General features: G+C 40.5%; 1 protein-coding gene across 5 annotated transcripts in view; it reads right to left on the reverse strand.

Moving 5' to 3' along the window:
- Window positions 1–23978, reverse strand: part of CTNNA2 (catenin alpha 2) — a 1818882-nt gene that overhangs the window by 88674 nt on the left and 1706230 nt on the right. For 3 of the 5 annotated variants that reach the window (XM_075572294.1, XM_075572311.1, XM_075572301.1), the window contains one exon: window positions 17778–17924. The exons of the other annotated variants lie outside the window; for them this stretch is intronic. In XM_075572294.1, coding sequence (XP_075428409.1) covers window positions 17778–17924 — 147 coding nt within the window. The remainder of the gene's footprint in view (window positions 1–17777; window positions 17925–23978) is intronic. 5 annotated transcript variants of the gene reach the window in all.

Below are 23978 nucleotides of genomic sequence, written 5' to 3' on the forward strand. Positions count from 1 at the left end.
ACCTCTAGAACCTTCTGCGAAAGGACAAAGGTTTATCCTTGTAATAGTTGACTATGCAACAAGGTATCCTGAGGCGTTCCCCCTGAGAACAGCAACGGTGAAGCAAGTAGCCAACAAGTTGTTGGAACTGTTCTCCCGGGTTGGACTTCCCCAGGTTATGTTGACAGACCAAGGTACAAATTTCATGGCTAAACTGATGCAGGATGTCTTAAAGTTACTAGAGGTCAAGTCTGATCGGACATCGGTCTAACATCCACAGACTGACGGATTGGTGGAAAGATTTAACCAAACTCTAAAAGGGATGCTGAGGAAATTTGTAGATTCAGAGAAGAGAGCCTGGGATGAACTTCTCTCTTTTCTGCTGTTTGCAGTGCGGGAAGTTCCCCAGGCCTCTACGGGATTCTCTCCATTTGAATTGCTCTATGGCCTCCAACCCCGGGGTATCCAAGACCTCCTAAAGGAGTCCTGGGAGGAACAGCAGTCCCCTTCTAAGAATACCCTGCAATATGTACTAGACCTTAGGAAGCGCCTAGATGCCATATTGCCAGCCCAGATCAGCCCAGGACAGTCAGGAGAGACATTACAATCAGAATGCTCGCATGAGAGTGTTTCACCCAGGAGACCAGGTGATGTTATTGTTACCCAGTTGCGAGAGTAAACTCCTGGCCAAATGGCAGGGCCCATTCGAAGTACTCCGCCGTACGGGTGATGTGGATTACGAGATCGCTCAACCAGGGTCCAGGAAGGGTAAACAAATTTACCATGTGAACTTGCTGAAACCCTGGAAGATGCAGCAGTCTCTATTCATCCACCCGGTGGAGGAGGAAACGGACTTGGGTCCTCAGCCTCCACGGGAGAACATCGTGAGTGATGATAAAATCCCAATGGGTAAACAGTTGTCCTCTGAACAAAAAGGGGACTTGATAGCTATAATTACACAATTCCATGATGTTTTTTCTGACTTACCAGGACAAACTAACTTAATTTCCCATGAAATCGAGACAGCACCTTGGGTAAAAGTACGTTCCCGTCCTTATAGGTTGCCTGAAAGTCATAGGGCTCTGGTAGAGAAGGAGGTACAAGAAATGTTACACTTAGGAGTGATTGAGGAATCATGCAGTGAGTGGTGTAGTCCACTAATTATGGTCCCTAAACCCGATGGGAAGGTAAGATTTTGTGTGGACCTAGGAAAAGGTCAATGCGGTATCCAAGTTTAACGCATATCCGATGCCAAGTGTGGACGAATTAATTGACGCCCTTGGTAACGCAGAATATATATCCACGCTGGACTTGACAAAAGGATACTGGCAAATACCCTTAGAGGAAAAGTCCAAATGCAAAAAAGCCTTTGCCACTCCCATGGGTTTATACCAGTTTGTGACAATGCCATTTGGACTGCTTGGAGCCCCAGCCACATTTCAGAGACTCATGGATAAGGTACTGAGGCCCCATAGGAATTATGCTGCAGCCTACCTAGATGACAATATTAACTCATTGAAAGTACCTTGCGCAGGTGAAATGTGAGTTGGCTAGAGTAGCCGTGTGTACTGACCATGGTTGCATATCTAAGTCATGTGCTCGCTTGTGTGCTGCTCGTGACAGATGGTATATGGGGACAGATTGAGGGGAGATATTTTTAATTTGAGGAACATTATGGAAGGTGAAAAGTGGGCCAGCTAGAGAGCTGTCTATTAACCATTGTCCCATATGCAGGTCACATGCTCACAGGTATGCCGTAAGTGGCAGAATGGTTGTGGGTTCTAATACTGTTGGGTCTGATGCTGGTAACCCCTTCATCACAAGCGCCTTTACTGATTGGTTATAAGCATACACTTAGGATGTATGATTCATTTAAATATACTTTGTAAAGACATTAGCATATCGTTCTAATTTATTTGGAGGGAGGTTTGAGGGGACACATACACCACTGGAGATGTTAGGAAGTCGTCTTCCCTTCTGTCCTATTTTAGGTTCTGGAGAGAGTTAGCAGGTCATTTCACTTGTAAAGTAAGTATAAATTGGGCGGTTTGTCACTTTTTATAGATGCGGTTTAGAAAATGCGATTTGCAATACACTTCACACATTTCATATTGCGACTTCTGAACATGCCAACACGCGCGATTTGGCAATAACAAATTAGAAGCCACTAGAATAGGGCCCTAAGGGTATCATGCAGTAAGCAGCGGAAAAATGCATTAGCCAGTTTAGCAATTAGCCATGTTTTTGGCGTGTTAAACTGGCTGTATGCTGTAAGGGGCGAATCCCTGGGGAATGAATGCACCACCATCATTTGATGAAATGGCGTGTAACCGGTGGCGGGATGGCTGCCTGGCGAGAAACTACCGAGAAGCCGTCCCCAGCCGAGTTGTGTTTGCAGCAGAGAGAGATCCGCTGCTCTCTCGGCGCAAACATCAGCACAATAAAAATTATTTTTAAAACAACTTTTATTCATAGTGTACATGTGCAAGGGGTCTCCGGAGCTGAACCGCATTGGTTTCAGGTCGGGGGACCCCCTGCTTCCCGAGATACAGACCCCTTTATGAGGTGCCGGTATCCCTCTGCATTTAAAGGTCCCGATCACGTGAACGCGGAATGTAAACAAAGCAGAGGGATACCGGCACCCCATAAAGGGGTCTGTATCTCGGGAAACAGGGGGTCCCGGACCTAAAACAAAAGCGCTTCAGCTCCGGAGACCCTCTGCACATCTACACTATGAGTAAAACACACATATCAATAAAGACTCGTTCCTTACCTTACAGGGTATCTGCTATGGTAGCGAAGCAGCATTAATATTTATATAATAATACTGTGCAGTGAGCAGGGGGTCCCCCGAGCTGAACCGCATCACTTTGTGGACCAGGGACCCCCTGCTTCCCGAGTTACAGGCCCCGGTATGTGTGATCGGATGGGCAGTGTCGCCGCCATGTTTATAGCGTCCCATACGCTACATGCCCGCAACAAACATGGCGTCCACACTGTAACCGATGCCCCAAACCGGGGCCTGTAACTCGGGAAGCAGGGTGTCTCTGAGCCACAAATAAAAGCGGTTCAGCTCAGGGGGGCCGCTGCTCCCGCACAATATTATTAAAATACATTAATGCTGCTTCATTACCATAGCGGATAGCCACTAAGGCAATGAAGGGGTTAACGCATAATAGCATGTTTATTGGGGACAAATGCCCCCAATAAACATAGCAGCAATACACAACATACAATAAAGTAATGGGCAACATTACTATTATTCACAAATGGATAATAGTGCAGTTGTCCATTTAAAATACATACAGAACAATAAAGACATTAAATACATATAGCACTCACCCATGTGCGGCTGCCACGATGAAGGCCATCCTCATCTTCATCCTGCCCATGCCCCATCTGCTTCTGCAAAACAGACACAAGAATTAAAACATCCAATGTAATGTCCCCTAACCCCTTAATCACCATAGCGGTTATTAACCGCTACAGTCATTAAGGGGTTAACCCACCCTCACCCACATACCCTCCCCCACTAACCCCCCCACACCCTGAGGCCTAACCACCCTCACCCACTACCCACAGGGGAGTCCTACCAAATACCCTTGGGGCCAATACCCCCTCCCCCAGCACATACAGTACAATAATGTGCCAAATAACTATTATCCACATAGGGATAATACATTATTTGGCCATTATTAAACACAGTAAATACTGTAGTAAAATAAAGAAAATTCTACTAACCTCATCAATAAGAAGGCTCCGTCGCCAGCATCATCCTTGGGGTCCGTTGCCAAAATAATAAATAGCCAATACATATCAATGACATTAACATACCAATGAACCCCTTTATCACCTTATCGGGTACTAACCTCAAAGGTAATTAAGGGGTGAAGCCATCCTGCAATGGCAACACCACTTATGCATAATATCCTCAATGAATTAAAAAGCAATTTCCTACACAAATCTCATGGAATCATTCAATCTGAAGCCTCAAATGCCACTTAAAACATTGCATTTACAGTGTATACATGTAGCATAACATGTAAACTACATGTACACGCTGCAAATCAATGTTAACAATACAATAATCCAACTAAAATAGCCTGACATCACAAGAAGTATATTATGTAAGCAAATAAAGTCACCATCAATGAATTAACACACATGAATTACATCCCTAAACAATTAAAATACCATCCATACCAATTACACAATTAACTATAGCTATCGTAACAGAGAACAAGTTCAAAACATACAAAAAAGGACACCAAAAATTACAATATACTACAGCAAGCCTCTCCATAACCTACAGTACAGCATAGAAGCCCAAAAATTACATCTCTCTAATAATAAAATACATTTAACACACATCTATGCATAGCAGCATAGCCACAATCATTTACAATACAGTAAATCAAGCTTTAACAACACTATCATTTCTTACCCTGTATGTATATATCTCTCTAGACATACATACATACATACATACATACATACATACAGTGGCAAGAAATAATATGCATAAAAAAAATTAACACATGAAAAAGCAAAAAAAAACACAATTACATTAAATACATTTCTTTATTTAACTTACCATTACTTGCCCCCACCGACTCCCGTTGATCAGCTTACTCACGAACCAATCCATGAACAGGAACCCATAAAATAATAAACCAGAAAATAATAAACATTAAAATAATAAAACACGACAATCCAGGGGTCTTCTAGTTGTAATCCATCTTCATCTGTATTCTTCTACCTTCTTCCGGGGTCTATGACGTCACATTTTCGTCATATGGTTCCCACGGCCCTGATTGGGCCGTGAAAACTATGTGTTTTGGCCGATGTAAAAAAAAATGATGACGTCACTTAAAGCAAAGAAAGCACAGCCAATCAGAATGGCTTTGCTTCAATTGCCTTTAAGATGACGTCATGAAAAGAAACATGGCCGGACTCACATGGTACGGCAGCCAATCAGAGCGTGGGAAGTCTATCCCTACTCTTATTGGTTCAATTGGCCAATCAGGGCCGTGGGAACCATATGACGAAAATGTGACGTCATAGGCCTTTAAAAGCCTATGTCGTCTCATTTTGAAGCCAGACGCCGAGGAGGAAGGACCTCCTACTGAAGAAAGAAGACCAGGGCGTGGCACCAGACGGGAAGAAGACCCCGGAAGAAGGTAGAAGAATACAGATGAAGATGGATTACAACTAGAAGACCCCTGGATTGTCGCGTTTTATTATTTTAATGTTTATTATTTTCTGGTTTATTATTTTATGGGTTCCTGTTCGTGGATTGGTTTGTGAGTAAGCTGATCAACGGGAGTCGGTGGGGGCAAGTAATGGTAAGTTAAATAAAGAAATGTATTTAATGTAATTCTGTTTTTTTTTGCTTTTTCATGTAATTACATTTCATGTAATTGTGTTTTTTTATGCATATCATTTCTTGCCACTGTATGTATGTATGTATGTCTAGAGAGATATATACATACAGGGTAAGAAATGATAGTGTTGTTAAAGCTTGATTTACTGTATTGTAAATGATTGTGGCTATGCTGCTATGCATAGATGTGTGTTAAATGTATTTTATTATTAGAGAGATGTAATTTTTGGGCTTCTATGCTGTACTGTAGGTTATGGAGAGGCTTGCTGTAGTATATTGTAATTGTTGGTGTCCTTTTTTGTATGTTTTGAACTTGTTCTCTGTTACGATAGCTATAGTTAATTGTGTAATTGGTATGGATGGTATTTTAATTGTTTAGGGATGTAATTCATGTGTGTTAATTCATTGATGGTGACTTTATTTGCTTACATAATATACTTCTTGTGATGTCAGGCTATTTTAGTTGGATTATTGTATTGTTAACATTGATTTGCAGCGTGTACATGTAGTTTACATGTTATGCTACATGTATACACTGTAAATGCAATGTTTTAAGTGGCATTTGAGGCTTCAGATTGAAAGATTCCATGAGATTTGTGTAGGAAATTGCTTTTTAATTCATTGAGGATATTATGCATAAGTGGTGTTGCCATTGCAGGATGGCTTCACCCCTTAATTACCTTTGAGGTTAGTACCCGATAAGGTGATAAAGGGGTTCATTGGTATGTTAATGTCATTGATATGTATTGGCTACTTATTATTTTGGCAACGGACCCCAAGGATGATGCTGGCGACGGAGCCTTCTTATTGATGAGGTTAGTAGAATTTTCTTTATTTTACTACAGTATTTACTGTGTTTAATAATGGTCAAATAATGTATTATCCCTATGTGGATAATAGTTATTTGGCACATAATTGTACTGTATGTGTTGGGGGGAGGGGGTATTGGCCCCAAGGGTATGTGGTAAGCCTCCCTTGTGGGTAGTGGGTGAGGGTGGTTAGGCCTCAGGGGTGGGGGGGTTAGTGGGGGAGGGTATGTGGGTGAGGGTGGGTTAACCACTTAATGACTGTAGCGGTTAATAACCGCTATGATGATTAAGGGGTTAGGGGACATTACATTGGATGTTTTTATTCTTGTGTCTGTTTTGCAGAAGCGGATGGGGAATGGGCAGGATGAAGATGAGGATGGCCTTCATCGTGGCAGCCGCACATGAGTGAGTGCTATATGTATTTAATGTCTTTATTGTTCAGTAAGTATTTTAAATGGACAACTGTACTATTATCCATTTGTGGATAATAGTCATTGTGCCCATTACTGTTTTGTATGTTAGGGGGGTATAGGTGTTGTTGGGTCATATATATATATTTATATATATATATATATATATATATATATATATATATATATTTAGTTAGTGTGGGGCTGGTGTGTGTATTTTTTATTATTGTGGGTAGTGGGGGTGAGTGAAGGGGGTATTAGCCCCAACGGTGGTTGTTTAGGGCTTGCGGGTGGGTAGCGGGAGGCCTTAACCCCTTCATGACCGTAGCGGTATTAACCGCTACGGTCGTGAAGGGGTTAAGTGCACCCGCAACCCCCCCCCCCGCAAGCCCTAAACAAACAACGAGGGCCAAATACCCCCTTCACCCACCCCCGCTACCCACAATAAACCTGGCACGGCTCTTTAACCCCTTCATTGCCTTAGCGGTTAACCGCTAAGGTAATGAAGTGGGCTTTAAATGCATTTTTCCTGCCTCGGATGCATGCCGGGGGGGGGGGGGGGCGGTGCTGATATTAATGGTATCAGCTCCGGAGACCCCCGGCATCAATCCCAGCCAGGAATAAGGACTGAATTATTTCTAAGTGCCGATCCGCCACTCATCCGCTGCCTCTGAGCAGCAACTTGGCATCTTTTTCTTGCGTGGCTGATCCGCCAGCAAAACGGTATTCTAGAGAGGCGAATAGCTCCGCTTAGCTACTCGCCTCTACTAGAATACAGCGTGGCGGAAACATTTGGATTTTTAGGCGGAAAGTGCCTTCTCGCCCCGCCACCGGCGGAAAGAAAAAAACCGCCAGCCAAACTGGCGTTTTTTTTTTAATCTCGCCACTTTCTCGTCCGTTACTGAATACGGATAGGCTTTTTAGGCGGGAAAGTGGCGAGAAGTGCCTTTCCGCCGCTTACTGCATGAACCCCTAAGACTCTAAACGACTGCCTGTTCCTTTTCATTTCCTCACCTACCTGCTTATTTAGCCACATTGGTTTATGCTCGTTTCTTTTATATTTATTACCGAAGGGTATACTGTACACTGATAAGTGTGCACTTCTAAAAATATTTAAATTCAAATGTATTCTTTGTAACTTAATCCTCAGTTTATTAAAATGTGCCTTTCTAAAATGTAAAGTCTTTGTTGAACCAATATATGTTTTTTGATCATTTATTTCAAATGAGACCATGTTATGATCACTGTTTCCCAAATGTTTTCGGACTTGAATATTTGTTATTATTTCTACATTGTTTGATATATTACCAAATATAGTAATGCCCCTACCCATGTATGGTTCTTTAATAATTTGGGCCATGTAAGTATCTTTAAGCAACCCAAAAAAACCTGTTTCCTTTCGTTGTAATGCTAATTTCATTGTCTGGATAGTTAAAATCACCATTAGGCATACATGACCTAGATTTGATACATTCTCCATTGGAAATGTATTTTGGATTCCTCAATCACACAGATATTACTGTATGTGGTTTATAGTGTATCTCTAGATTTCCATCATTCCCTTCATAAATATCTTCCCTTCTAAAAGGCTTTAAATCCGGTTTAAAATATAAACATACTCCACCACCTCTTATTTTTTCTTGAACCCTCAGAAAAAGGGTATACCCCTCTAAATTAACTGCACAGTCATGAGTTTCATCCTACCATATTCAGAAATGCCTCTAATATTATACTGTTCCCTTGCAGCTATTAATTCAAGCTCCCACATTTTATCTGTCAGGTTTCTTGCATTAGCAAGCATGCATTTAAGGTTTATTTCAGTCTGTACTATTATCTTATCTGCTCATACCTTTCTACTCCAATTAGATTTAGTCTTTAGAAGTTTACTAGTATTATCTGTATTTAATATGGGTGTCTGCCTGCCTACCTGCCAAATTTGGCCTGACAGAGTACCTCACAAGCTAATTTAGACTTGCCAACTCTACAGTATATTGTTATAATCCATTTAGAAAGTGTGGGATGTGAGTCATTTAAATATACTTTGCATATCTCATTATCTTATATCCCAAGTGCGTTTCTTTGTGAGAAGAGGTGTCTCTCCCTATCTTATTTGGAGGGAGGTTTGAGGTGATAAATATACAACTTGAGATAGACAATAGTAAAATAAGACAGGCACACAGACACACATCTGTCACTCTCTCACAAAATCTGTGGATTTCTAAGGAGCCATAATCCATTGGGGGGGAATATTAGTGATAAAAAAAAGAGAAATCTGCCTTTTAGAGACTAATCCAAGGATGAAAGGAACTGGCCAATCGCCTGTGAAAATTCCACCTACATCACTATATATATATATATATATATATATATATATATATATATATATATATATATATATATATATATATCTATATCTATATCTCTTATATATATATATATATATATAAACATCAGGGGTAAATACAAGAAAATGGAACAACGTTTCTGACCTCCTGGTCCTTTCTCAAGGGGCTTGAGAAAGAACCGAAGGGTCCGAAACGTCGCTTGATTTTTCTTGTATTTACCCCTGATGTTTTTTTGATGGATTAAACCTTTGTATTTTGGACATTCAAGAGTGAGTGCTGCGGATTTCTTTGATTCCTGTCCTATCTATTTTTGTTGCCAGGTGGTGATCCTGGCTACACTGCTAGCACCAGGATTAACAAGATATTAACAAGATTAACAAGAGATTAACAAGATTTGTCCTGCATTTACCCATTTAGCGTGCCCTGAACATCTTTGTGTTTTATATATTGTATATACATTATATACAGTATATACAGTATATACAGTATATATATATATATATATATATATATATATATATAAAGCAGAAAATAGCCTTGTTAGTCCAGTTGCGATAGTGCAGAATAAATGAATTCTCCAGTATTAGGTGATACCTTTTTTATTGGACTAACAATTTATGTCATAGGACAAGCTTTCGAGAGTTATCCTCTCTTCTTCAGGTCAAATACTGATATACAAAGGGTTCAATGGCTAAAACAGTGTGGAGAGAGGGGGAAAAAAAACAACAACAGATATTTACTGTAGATAAGGTAGGGTGTTAAGTGTTTGAAGCCAAAGAAAGGTGGGGAGGGGGAGGGATACTGGGGGGAGAGAAAGTGTGGATAAGAATAGAGGCAAGCAGGATAATTACAAGCAATTTTGATAGGGAGTGAGTAAAACCCATGTCTGCATTAAGTCCTTTGGTTTTGGTGTCAAAGAGTCTTACACACATCTGTATACAAGAAACCTACTGACAGATGCAGTTACCTCCACAACTCCAGCTTCCATCCCACTCATACCAAACAAGGTACCATACACAGCCAGGCTATAAGATATCACCGCATATGCTCTGACACTGAAGACAGAAACAGGCATCTCACAACCCTGACCGAATCGTTCAGACAGAAGGGATACAAACCAAAGACCATTGCCAAAACTATTACACCTGCAATAAAAGCCCCACGAGAACACTTGCTACAATACAGGCAGAAAGAACCTACCACACGCATACCACTAGTGACCACATACAACCCTACCCTTGAGGGTATACGAAAAATAATTAAAGATCTGCAACCCATGCTGACAGAGGATGCGACATTAAAAGAAATCTTTCCCAAACCTCCCATTCTTGCATTCCAGCAACCACCAAACCTCAAACAGAAATTAGTCAGCAGAAAACTTCACAACGATTTTAAAGACATGGATAATGGCACAAAACCGTGCAGCAACAAACGCTGCAAACTCTGCAAACATATATGCCAGGATCCCACAGCCAGTCACAACCATAGAACATTCAATGTTAAATGATCATACAGCTGCACATCCAGGAATTTAGTGTATATGATTCAGTGCAACAAATGTGACCAAGGTTGCTACATTGGGGAAACCAGCCAAAAACTACAAGGAAGAATGAATATGCACAGACACTCTATACTCCTTCACGAAGAAGGAAGATACTGCTCACCTGTGGGACATCACTTCTCACAACAAGATCATTCCATAAATGATCTAAAAATCAAAATCCTCAATGGAATGTTTAAAAGCACCCAAGAACGGAAAACATTTGAACTCAGAATGATAAGACTCTTTGACACCAAAACCAAAGGACTTAATGCGGACATGGGTTTTCTCACACCCTATCAAAATTGTTTTTAATTATTCTGCTTGCCTCTATTCTTATCCACACTTTCTCTCCCCCCAGTATCCCTCCCTCTCCCCACCTTTCTTTGACACTGTCCCCTTGCTTCAAACACTTAACACCCTACCTTATCTACAGTAAATACCTGTTGTTGTTTTTTTTTCCCCTCTCTCCACACTGTTTTAGCCATTGAACCCTTTGTGTATCAGTATTGCAGACCTGAAGAAGAGAGGATAACTCTCGAAAGCTTGTCCTATGACATAAATTGTTAGTCCAATAAAAAAGGTATCACCGAATACTGAAGAACTCATTTATTCTGCACTATATACATATATATAATAAGTCTGTTAGGATCTTTAGAGATCCAATATACCAGCACAACACGAGAGATAATTACATAAATGGGTCCAAAATGAACACACATGACTGACGTTTCGGTCCCCAGTGGGACCTTCTTCAAGGGTAAAGGTACAGTATATTAGGTCTCTAGGGATCCTCACAGACTATACAACTATTTACCCTTTACCGTGCACCACACTTGCCTCTGCGTCTGTCTGTCTCTCTCTTTTTCTCAAAACAATGACACTTCTAAAAGCGCTATACTGTATGCAATAAAGTTATGTAACGGGTATTCCCTCTATCCCAATCACAGATACCGTGTGTGCGGGTGGAAACCTATGTGTTACCAGGTGTGGTGCAGTATACCTGTCAGGCTCACAGGAGGTCTGAGCCTCCGCCAGTGAGAGCCTGGGGTGAATCCTCTGGAACGTTCTCGGTTTCAGCGCCTCCACCTGTGTAGGGTTCTAGGGATGTAGAAGGTTGCCTACACAGGACCCGCATATGCAATAACCACGTACTCAGGGATGTATATAACCAGTTTTCTGTAACGCAGAATATATATGCAAGCAATAACGCACACTTATAACATACACTACTAACAGAGTAACTCCACAGTCACCGTATATCCCCACACTGGGTCCACAACCCAACCCCCTTGTCCCATGGTCAGCGCTGCCACTATGTGTAGTTATGATATGTTAGGATACGTTGGTGCACTTATGGACGATAACTGCCGAGCGCTCCTGCACTCGGGCCTGCAAGCGACTTCGAAAAGAATCTGCCGCTTGGTGATCCCGTCTGATCCGATGTTTCCTCGCATGGATCCGCCAGGGGCGATCCCACCCTGGAGATAGTCTCTATCTCTGTGGGCACAGACTTGAGCCCAAGTCTGTTCTCAGGATGCGCAGCGTCTGCTGAGTCCCTAACTGACTCTATGAACTACGGTGATGCTCGCTGTACTATAGGCCGTCCCTACAGCACAGCAACCTTGAATGGCTTCAGGGGAAAACTCCTAGGGGCCTAATGGGTAGCCTATCCTATGCAGGTGGGTCCCTGACCCCCTGCACCCACACTACCTCTCCCATACCACCCGGGTCCCCTCTGACTACTTCTACCTACTACTCCCTACCTTCTGCAGCAATGCACTGCAACCTGCTTGGTGCTTGCAGCGAACATGCTGCACACACACATGATGCCCTCTTGTCAGCACTCACAGCACTGACAGCCGTGACACTGACAAGACGCACACACACAAACCTAAGGGCAGGGTCCCTAACCTGGGGCCGTCCCTTATTAATTATCCATTAATCTGGTGGGGAGTTGGGGCCTGTCTGGGACCTGGGGGAACCTTACCTGGTGTGGGAGCCACTTGTTCCCTACACCCTTCCTTCCCCTTCCTGCTCCCAGCTCCAACTAACTAGCGTGGGCTCAGCGCACGAAATGTATCTCTTCTGGCTCCAGGGTAATCCTTCAGCCCTATTGGCTACTAGGGGGCACCTGGTGCCTGCCTCGCTATGCCCCATGGGAGTTGTAGTCCCGGGGAGGCTGTCTCTGCATTGTGGCTGCGTGCGCACTTGCCCTGCACATGCGCGAGTCTCCACTGGCCACCGCAACTCCCTGACTCTTTCTGCGCATGCGCGATCCCGTGCACGCTCGCGCAACCCGTCATGGCAGCCCCCGCTAGCCGGGTACGCCGCCGAGCGCTCGAAGCGCTCCCTGCACTGGCCCCCACCCTCGTGTTGTGCCGGCGGCACCCGCGACCGCTCGGCACTCCAGAAGGGGGGTCTCTGGGAGCCAGAGGACACCGGGGCTACAGTTATTATTAATATTATTATTATATATCATATATCATCTAAATAGTTACACCAAATCAAATAGTTTAAAGAAAAACATGTTTGAATGAGACATGCATATCTTATTTATTATTTATCTTGAGGGATAAATATTTAAAGCAGAAATTCCCCATAGAAGCCTATACAAGTTTAACTCATATCATGTTAGTATCCTGCCCTTGAGCTTCTCCTGATCTTTTTCTTCATTTTTTTTTTTTAGTGTAAAAAAAAAATCATGGTTTTCTTCTTATCTAGCTTCTGAGGTTACCATGGTCTGGTGTAGAAGCTCAATTTTTAACATCCTTAACACTTAGGAGTAGATCCACAAAACTCCATTACTTACTTAAGGATACTAAAGTTAATGTCTTGTTAAGTGCTAACGGGGATCTTCACAGCTCCCCAATGATGTGTTAAATGATCTCTTAATGCTGCCATTAACTTTAACGGACGTTAGTGCTAATGGTAAGCAAAAGATGTCTGACCATGTCAACGCATATCCTCAGCAGGCCACTAAAGTTTACCCAGGACAATGCTAGGTTATTATAGGTTATATATGGCATTAGCAATATGAATACCCTGGACTTGGCAAAAAATGTAGCCAAAACATTAACCCCTAGGAAGCAATAGTGGCTATGAAGGTATGCATTATGTATGCCTTCATGATCACTAAGGTATTCAAGGGGTTCATTCAAATACCGTAACTACCGGGGAGATGTAGCCAGACTTATTGTCCTTGGTGCTGTGATTTTCACTGTGCCGATGCGGCTGCAATGCGGCTACTGATCTCGCAACTCTAAGGCCGCATTTATAGTGCCAGAGACGGCAACGCGACCGGTGATGTCATCCGTCGCCGTCGCCACTGGCGAAAGTTACATTTTAGTTTTAAGCGACGTCGCTGGCGACAAGGCCAGTGACGTCTCCAAGGAGTAGGGCAGCGCTCTGTGATTGGTTTAGAGACAGTGACATGTAGAGACTGTCTCTAAAAAAATCTAATTTCACTGGCTTCCAAATTTTTTGTTGCTCCGTTGCTGTCGCGCTTACTATAAGCGCATGCAACAGATTCAATGGATTTGTTTTGGAGCAACGTCGCCAGGCACTATAAGCGCAGCCTAAGTATAGTAAGCTACCCAGATGGATTAATGCTGTGGGGTTCTATGCTTCTGAATGGGACCCCACAACATTGATTCTCTTTGGCCATCTACAGGCAGAGAATACCACTACCCACCTTCCAGATGAACTGCGCTGCCATGTCCGGTATCAAGGAGAACCTAGGTAACCAAAATGGCACTCAATAATAGCTGAAATAAATATTTGACTAACCCTAGCCTACTTGACGGCCAACCATATTCAGGGGAAAGGAGCCCCCCGCAACAAATCCACCCAAAACGACCATCCATAAAAAAACATTCTGAAGGCCCGATGGCCAAAAACATAAAAACAAAAAAATCACAAAACCAGCAAAAATAAAATGAATCCACACAAACAATGGCAAAAACGAAACAAAAAATCAACTTAAAAAATCCAAATCACTCAATTTGTTATCCGCAATCACCCATGACCTGTGACGAGGGGTCCTTGGCTTGCCCGATGAACTCAATCCTCTGCTGCTTGAAGATTCGTAATTTGTAATTATTTCTTTGAAAATCATCTTTTCTTCTTTATTTTCTTCTTTCTTCATCCGTTACTGTCGATGTCTTCTCTCTTCTTTCTTCAGCGTCCAGATGTGGCCTCTGCTGCAACTTTGTGTCTTTTGTGAGAGCCTTAGTCTTTTTATTGGGGGTCAGGGCTGTCGCAAAAGACTGGTAATAGTATCACATGGTACAGCAACCTATCAGATCGGTTGCTGCATCTCGTGATAGCAGCCTTTAATAATGACATGGCTGATAATGACATGGCTGGTCAAATCTGTGATGTCATTATTAAAGGCGGCAATCGCATGATGCAGCAACTAATTTGATTGGTTACTGTACCGTGTGATGCTATTACCAGTCACAAAAGACCAGAAGTAAAAGCAGAGGCCACATCCGGTGGCTGAAGAAAGTAAAGAGAGAAGACTTCGACTGCAACAGAAGAAAGAAAGAAGAAAAGAAGATTTTCAAAGAAATGCTTCAAGCAACAGAGGTTTGAGGGCATTAGGCACGCCAAGGTTCCTTCATCGCAATGCCAAGTATGGCTGCAGATTACAAATAGGCCATTGGGCCTGGATTGATTTGGCTTTATCTTGGTTTATTTTGGTTATCTTTTGCCTTCATGCGTGTGGATGAATTAGATTGTTGCTGGTTTTATCATTTAAAATGTTGTTATAATTTTTGACCAAAGGGCATGTGGAATTTTTTTTTATGGCTGGGCATCAGCCCTTTGAGTGGGTTTGTTGCAGGGGGCTCATTGCCATGTAAATGGAGGTCATGAAGTAGGATGTAGTAAGTCAAAAAATTATTTCAGCTACCCATTGAGTGCCCTTGTGGCTATCTAGGCTCTCCTTGAGAGAGCCTAGGTAGCCCCACTATGTGTATGTATATATGTAATGGTGTTGTTTTGGGGGAATTTTGCATTGAAGTCTTATTTTATATTGTGTTTATGTTGCCAGTAGCCCTATTAGTCACCTTTCGCTAGTAGGACTAATGGCTAGTACTGTAGAGCCGAAGGGGTTAGGTATGTTGGCATTTGGAGGTTTGGGTTATGGGGGTCAATGCCTCCAGGAGGGAGGTTAAGCCACCAGGGGGAGATTAAGGGAGGTGTTTAACCTCATATGCCATAGCAGTCTTACCGCGATGACATACAATAGGAAGTAGGGCAGTTAGGGTATTGCTATTAAATGCATGCCTTCATGGCCACTATGGCTTCCAATGGGTTAATTCAATATTTGTTGTTTATTGGGAAGGCTGATGCCAGGTATATGCCATTGTGTCTTATCCTGACGTTGGCTGACTAACGCCGCGTTAGCTATATGGAAATGAGGGGCGGAAGTTGTTTTTGCATATATTTAGCTTTGTGGATCTCCGATAAAGTCAGCGAAGCTAATGTGCATGAACTTATTAGGCAAGTAGTAGTTTTCTAGTAGCTCCGAAGTTGTCGTGTCAAAACGCATGAGTTGTCTTGTTCACAAAGAGCAGAATGAAATGTGAGAAAAAACGGTATTCTCTATTGGAAATCAATCCTTCTAAACCACTTTTAAACCGGTTTAACAGCCAGACCACACGGATTGTACGTGCTCGAGAAGCCAAATGTCCTGAGGTGGTGCTAACTCCATCCCAAGTATGATATATGTGTTTTTCTTTCTCAGCCAAACCCATGTTTCAGGCTCTGGATGAAACACACAATACCAATCTCACGCACTTTAGGTGGTGTTACAAAAATGCACATTTTTTTAAGCGGTTTACATAACGGAGCTACTAGAGTAGCAGTTATGGGCAAAAAAATGCTAGGTTGAGGCTTTTTTGACAAAACAAAACCTCTTCTAAAAAAGCTGTTTAGACGCGATTTACACATGTGATAAGTGCTAACAAAATAACAAAGTTTGCCAATCCACTTCTAAAGTGCAGTTTAGAAGCGATTTGTCACATTTCGGGAATTATTGGGAATATCTGTTTATTTAATATACATAACTCTGTACCGCGCTGTCAAATATGTTGTCCCAGCACAAATAATCAATAATAATAATAATGTATTTACAATGGAAATGCAATAACACCTGCTCGAATAAATATTTACAACACTACTATTATGAACTTTAAGGACTGTATCGGTTTAGTGCCTAAATTCTGCATACTGTATATCATTATTATTTAGAGGTGCTGTATTGGGGAATGCAGCACAAAGTATGTATTGAACTATTCAGTGAGCACTTGACAGTTTCTGACCATTGTTCCATCTGCTGTTCTGTGCCTCAGCCTCAAAGCGATTTTTTTCTTGGAATTCCCCCTTTTTAGCAGAGAAGTGTGTTACTATTGACATTCTCCAATGGACATATTGTCCAAGATAAAATTCAATTTGCTATGTACATCAATAAAGTGAACTCTTAAGAGCTCCCTGCAAAATAAATGATAGAAATCTTGACATGCACATCTTCACACATACATACTCTATACAAGCCTTGCTAAGTCACTCAATCAATGCTATACAAAAAGCACAAGCCTTTAATTCTAGAAACCAGGCTATAGCAATATGCATTTTACATTTCTAAACATGAATGTCCTTTCACATAAGAGTTTGACTTTGGGCTGCAGAACTGACAGTCTCTCATCAATCACCCTGATGAACATTTCATTGAAAAGGTTGTGATCATGCTCTTTTTATCCTTTGATTTATGTACTATGCATTATTGCCTTTTAGTAGCTGTCTTTGTAATATGACGGGACACACAATGAGGTGGCACAGGGCTTAGAGAAAAAAGAAGTACAGCAAACGTCCCTGTGGGCCTACAACCTTCGCATGACCCTCTCTTGCCCTTTTGTGCAATATCTTTGACATCTTGACAGGTTTAATAGGTACCCAGGAGGCACCACAGGAAGAGAAAAGATCCATACAGACTACTGTATGTATCTTCCTTTTCTAAAATGCTTCCAAATACACGAAGAGCTAAGCAATAAAAGAGCGATTAATCCAAATTCCCACCTATATAAAACTATAACTAAATGAGACATCCCTCTGCTTTTCTTCTGTACATAATTTTTTATCTATACATTCTTAAAACAGAGTATTAGACACAACATAAGTTAGAGCATCCATAAAGCCAGGCCAAATAATAAAGCCAGGCCAAGCAGAAGCTGGACAGCAAAGTATATCTCTGTATAGGTGGAATGCAAAATCATTAGCGGTGCAGATAAATTTGGGATTACTCACCATGGTGGAGTCCCTGCTTCCATTCCCGAACAGAGCTCCTTCAGCACAGGACGGGAGTAGGTCGAGAGAAAGTTGACTATCCCTGCCTCCAGCTATCACATCACCTGCTACTTCATAAAAGGTAGTGAAAGTGCTCTGCACTCCTGTCTGATTTCCAAGAGATACAGAAGAGAGAAAGAGTAAGAGAGTGAAAGAGGGGAAATTGCAGGCTTCTTCAGAAGGAAAAAAAGAAAATATGCACTAGGGGTCTGAATAAAAAATATATATAAATATATATATAAGAATCCAAGTTCCTATACTTTGAAACAGAAGAACTATTATCAAGCAATTGCTGTATAAGAATAGAATTTATGTAAAGTAGGGTTTCATGCATTGTAAGACGAGATGAATGTTATCTGGTCCGATGCAACTCAGATTTGGTGTGGAATACTTTTATATTTCATATGTTTATTTCTGCTTTGTTCAACATCTGTATTGAGTAAAGCCTTATTGACTCCCTCAACTGACTCTTCAAAAAGAAGCCAGCAATAAGAACAACGCACTTTCACTACCTTAAAAGGCAGCTGGGGATGTCATTGTTAGGGATGGGTGAATGTTTACGCAAATCCCTAGTATATAGAAATACAGATATTTGCCCTGTTTGTATAGGATTATGATCCATGTTAAAATGGATAAGAAGAAAAAAGTGATACAGTGAGTGCTCATTTCAAGGTTATTACCCATAATCCCTGGCTGCAATGGAAACATTATTTGCAAATGGATAATGGGGAAAGCCAGGGTTGTGGACCTGTCTGAGTGAATGTGCTCACAAGTGTTTTTTTTTTTTTGTTGCTATAAGATTATGTGGAAGTCCATCCATACATAAAGTATCTGTATAAAAAAATATGGACATCCCAAAATAAATGCCTGATGTACAAATTGAAGATGGAATAAAATCTGGATTAGTCCGACATCTGTGGATCTGGTTAGAAAATATATATTTTTTCCATCAGATTTTCTCAGTCTTTACCACATTGGCCTGATTTGTGTATATTTGCCATATTATTCGCTGTATCCATGTTTTATATACATTCACCCGTCCATAGTCAATGCAAAGTCATTACTTGGGTTATCAGCTATTCCTTATGTTTTAGCAGTAGTATAACCAGAGCTTTATCAGTTGCATTGTATGAATTTATTTAATAGTCAAAGTGATGTGCATACATGTAAACACCGCAATGTCAAATTGAGACTCCATTTATCCATTTATAAAGGGACACAATTAGATATCTTGCCGTAAAATTAATGCTTAGAAAGGCAGTTTAACAATGTGTTTCTAAGAGTCAAAATGTCAAGGTAATTGTTCCCACTTTTCCCCCTGTGCTTGTGTTTTAGGGGAAGGGTTACAAAAGGAGTCACCAATCGCACGTACCATATAATAGCGAGATGTATTACACGTGCATCATTTTCTCTTACTCTGTAAGGTGTGATAAGTGCAGGCGAAGCGATATCGTATGAAAGGTCCCATTGACGTTGATGGGGATTTTCGTACGATAGAACGTTATCTGCACTATCACACGTAACAGAATAAGACTCTTAGGGCCTCATGCAGAGAGCAGCGCAAAAAGGAATCTCGCCATTTGCCGGCGAAAATGGAGCTTTAAACCGCCGGAAAAGGCAAGTTTAAAAAAAAGCGCCATTTTTTTTGCTTGAAATTCGCCGCGCGGCTGGAGAGTTTCTAATCTCTCCAGTTTTTTTTCTGCCGTATGCAGAGAGCCGCGATCGCCATCTAGTGGCTGTTCGCGCCAAAAAAATGGCGCGATTTTCAACATTTTTCCTCTCCACCAAGCAGCTGGCGCTCCGCGGCCGGTGGAGGGGAAAAAAAAAAAAAACGCGATTTTTTCCCCACTAGTTTCAACAGCGCTCATAGCGCTGGTTGAAACTCTCCATATGCAGAAAGGCTTGTAAATGCAGTTTTCTGCCCTTTCTGCATATGGCGAAAAAAACTCCCCAAAAAAGCTAAAAGTTTTCCCCCTCTCCAATTCTAAATAGCGCTGCTCTCTGCATGAGGCCCTTAGTGTATTCTCCTGTAACTGTGGATCTGCGTCAAATGTAAAGATTTTCTAATGTTTTGAACTTACTGTATACAGGCAAATATACATATATACATTTTTTATGTGCTTTGGATCTCTTTGCATTTTTCAGTACCTATATACATAGCCATCTATAGAAGACGAACAGAAGCATCCAGAATCAAATGCATTGTGTGAAAGTGACTTTAGGTTTATCAAGCAACAAAATCATTATTAGATTTCTAAATTATCACATTGCACTGACCAAAAAGTTGCACATCACAGAAAGTTATTTGAAATATTCTCCTTTGCATTGCTGAGAAATATTTGTAATCTTACTTTTGTGGTTTTATTGTTTGATTTACTAATGTGTATTTGTCGGTGGTAACGTTTGCAATAAGAACTCACCAATTATTGCCTTTTTGTTTTCAAATAGACACTTCAATCGTGTACTGTAGGCTCCTGATAGTCATGAAGAATATTTTATTTAATTTTCTCACAACCGTCCACCATTTAAACAAAAACAAACAGCAATTGGCTTTTTTCAACTACTGTACACAACAACTGTATCTTGTATGTCAAATTGCGCTGTTAATGTAAGCAGCCAGGCAGCAGATCATATCAAGTCTTACTTGCAGTAGTTGGGATACAGTGCAATAAAGTACTAATTTAATATTAGAAAAACAAAAAGGGCAATTATTTTAATATTTTTTTTTTGTTGCCAAACTAGGGTATTCTTGACGAAAAACAGCATCAGCTGTTTTATATATAAACATCCTATTGATTTCATTGGCAATATTTTATTTTAACCTTCTGATCTAATACTAACATTAAAACTCGCCCCACAAATCACGCATCCCAATAGCCTGCACACTTGGCTATTGTCCCGCACCCATAGTCACTCCTACCACCCACTGTGGGCAAGCACTGCCATCTACAGCACTTATTCCCTCACCTGCTGTCTCTGTAGGTGTCTCCCATCATACCACTTAGAGTGTAAGCTCTTCGTGGCAGGGATTTCCTTTTCTATTGTCTGATTTTTCTGCACTTATTGTATTATTATAATTCCCTGTACTGTATTCTTTGCAAAGTGCTGAGTATACTTTTGGTGCTGTATAAATAAAGACATACAATACATTTCACACTGCTGCTTTTGATTATTGGCTCAGTTTGCCGTCTGTAGATGGAACACAAAGTCTTCAATTTGAAAATCCCAAATTAATTTTGTCAGCCTCACTGATTTATAAACTGTATGTCAGGAGCACAGGAGGTTGGACAAATCAGCAGGTATTTTCTTTTATGGACAATACAGATGAGATTATTATCACATGTGTTGAAATTATTGCTTTATAGTTGATTTATTGTTTCATTACAAAGATAGTTTTGACCCGAGTTGTTTATTGTCTGATGATGAAAAAGTCTACCACCTTTTGATTGCAAAATTAATTCCTTGGTCTTTTCACATTCTTTCTGCTATTGCCACAAATCACTTCCTCTAATACAGATGGCACACTATTTCATTTTAAATATACATGAAGGCAGCAGAAGCTTTTAGATTTAAAAATGAAGACATGTTAAAAAAAATTGAAAAGAAGAGGAGGAATTGAACAAGACTGATAGACAAGAATAAAGATATAAGGAAAAGAACATGTATATTTTATAAAGAATAAATCGTTATATTATTTCCTGCATTTTTCTAAAGAACGACTGCACCCACTTTGATGAAGATCATCTTTTGACGATTGATGATGATTGTTTTGCTGTTGCAAGGTATAAGAAACGGGCAATCGCCAAAATGACAAACTTGTAGGAAATAGATTCTAAAATATGCTGTTCACAGTATAGCACAGAGACCTTCCGCTAAAAACAAAGGGGTCCAAGACCATATACGAGCGAATACCTTTGAAGGTAGGTAAAGAAGAGAACATGTATCTAGACTTGTGTTTGATGGTAATGCATTTAAAAGAAGTCACGACAAAACACCGCGATGAGCAAAAAAAGAAACCGGAGAAGAATATAGAGTAAAAGTGTAAAAGATAACCAGAAACAAATTGGTGTTACTGGGTACAAAAGTGAGCTCACTGCGGCAAAAATGCAAAATCAAAACTCAAGCATCTGCAGCAATTTAAAAAAGTTTCCAGTCAACATTAATATCCAGCTTTTAGCTTGTATCATCCAATAATGGACCGTTGTGTCATGTTATTTTCCCAGCGTATTAATCATACGAAATGACTATACTCTGATGTATTAACTTTGTGAACATGTGAACGAACCAACGCTATCTTTCAGGAAACTACCATCGCATGTGAAGAAGAATATCAGCTCTTTCCATATCAGCAGCCATTGATTGAGATAGTAATTAAGGTGCAGTACCACACGTAACACAACAGAGATGTCAAGAGGACTTTTTCTATACAATGACTAGCATGGCCACTGCATTTTCTTGCCCAGAAAACATGAATCAATAGATGCCTGAATGATTGTCAAATATGGTGTCAGAAATATATTGTTTATGGTTAACAGACTTCCTAAACATGAAATGGAAACAATCCTTCATGGCATTCTTTCATTGGAATGCTTTATTATTCTTCTTGTGCATATACACTAGTCGTAGAACTGTAGTGATGTTGTTCATAACAGCATGTGAATGTCTCCCCTCTAACTTGAAGGATGTACTCTCCCCCTATCTCAACTCGAATATCTTGCAATATACATTATAGTACTTCTTGTTATCTGCTCAAGGTTGTGCCCTTTCTACTCTTCTTGACTTGACTGCACAAAAATACCTGACACCTTTATTCACTTACTGCCCGCTACATCTGGAACGCCTCTCCCTTTGTAACTAAACACATTCTTTCTCCATTTGCAAGGGCCCTGTTAAAATTCATCACTTCACTGAACCATTACAATAGATTTTAAAACATGTTTATACTGCTATCTTTAAACACACGGACATGCTCTCTTTGCCATGCCTTCTTGGGGAAACTATGCACATGCACATACACAATGTTGATTTATTGTGTTCTCAAGGACAATATAACTAGGAATGTCTAGAATCCCTCAATATAGTCTCTCATATACCATATTGTGTGAAAACATTGCTTTCTGTCATTATCGATGAATATAAAGCAAGAAACGTCTAGAATCATTTAATATGGTCTCAACATATTATAGACTTATTCATATTAAAGTGATTTGTATAAAAAACATGTATTTTCCTTATTTGCTGTAAAAGGACAAACCATTGTATATACATATTTACTAAGAAATGGAAGATATAAAGCCCCTCATAGCCCATTCATTTGAATGTGCTGCAATTTACCTTTTGGCCAAAGGTAACTCATAGCCACATAACCCACTGGGACTGATACACCAAACTTTCACCGGTCACAGTTTCTTTCATTTGTGAAAGTTTTCGTTTAGAAATTTGCAGTAAACAAAGAGCCAATTTTCTCAACCACACTGTGCATTGCCAATACATTATTTGTCTGAAGACTTTCACTTTAGCATCCCAAGGTAACATTTCCTGACATGAAGTCCTACAAATAGTGCAAGATATGTAAATGGTATGATTTATGTTATGCTAATTGCAGTTATATTTGTCATTAGAATGTATTTATGCCTGCTGACTCCTAAGAATAATGTCAAAGTGTAGCGAAACTGGCTGTTAGCTGAGTGAAATTACTAATTTGAGTAAAAGTAATTGTGTTTTGGGTCCTATTAAATTCTCTTCACGTTTTCTATATACATAGTTTTGTTAAGAAGCAGTTCCCAAAAGTATCTATTCAGTGTAGTTGGAACAATAGGGTAAATAATGTTGCCTCCTTTGTGTGATGATAATAAGGCAGTACAGCACAACAGAGAATATATTACAGGATAATCAGAAGATCATTACAGACTTGCTCAGAAGAAAGAACACAAGGAAATATGCACTAGAACATAGAATAGGAACAAGAACCCAACATGTTTGATCCGTCCCTGTGAACAGTGCAGTGTAGTAAAAAAAAATACAGTACCAAGAAAAATTAAATGACATCGAGGGAGAACAAAAGTAATAATAATAATATTGATCCTTCTCAGGTAAATCCATAATGTTCTTCTTTGTCTAGACACAACTCCTAGTTATTTGTTGAAGATCCTTTGCACAATA

The sequence above is a fragment of the Ascaphus truei genome, chromosome 1, assembly GCF_040206685.1.
Source record: "Ascaphus truei isolate aAscTru1 chromosome 1, aAscTru1.hap1, whole genome shotgun sequence".
NCBI lineage: Eukaryota > Metazoa > Chordata > Amphibia > Anura > Ascaphidae > Ascaphus > Ascaphus truei.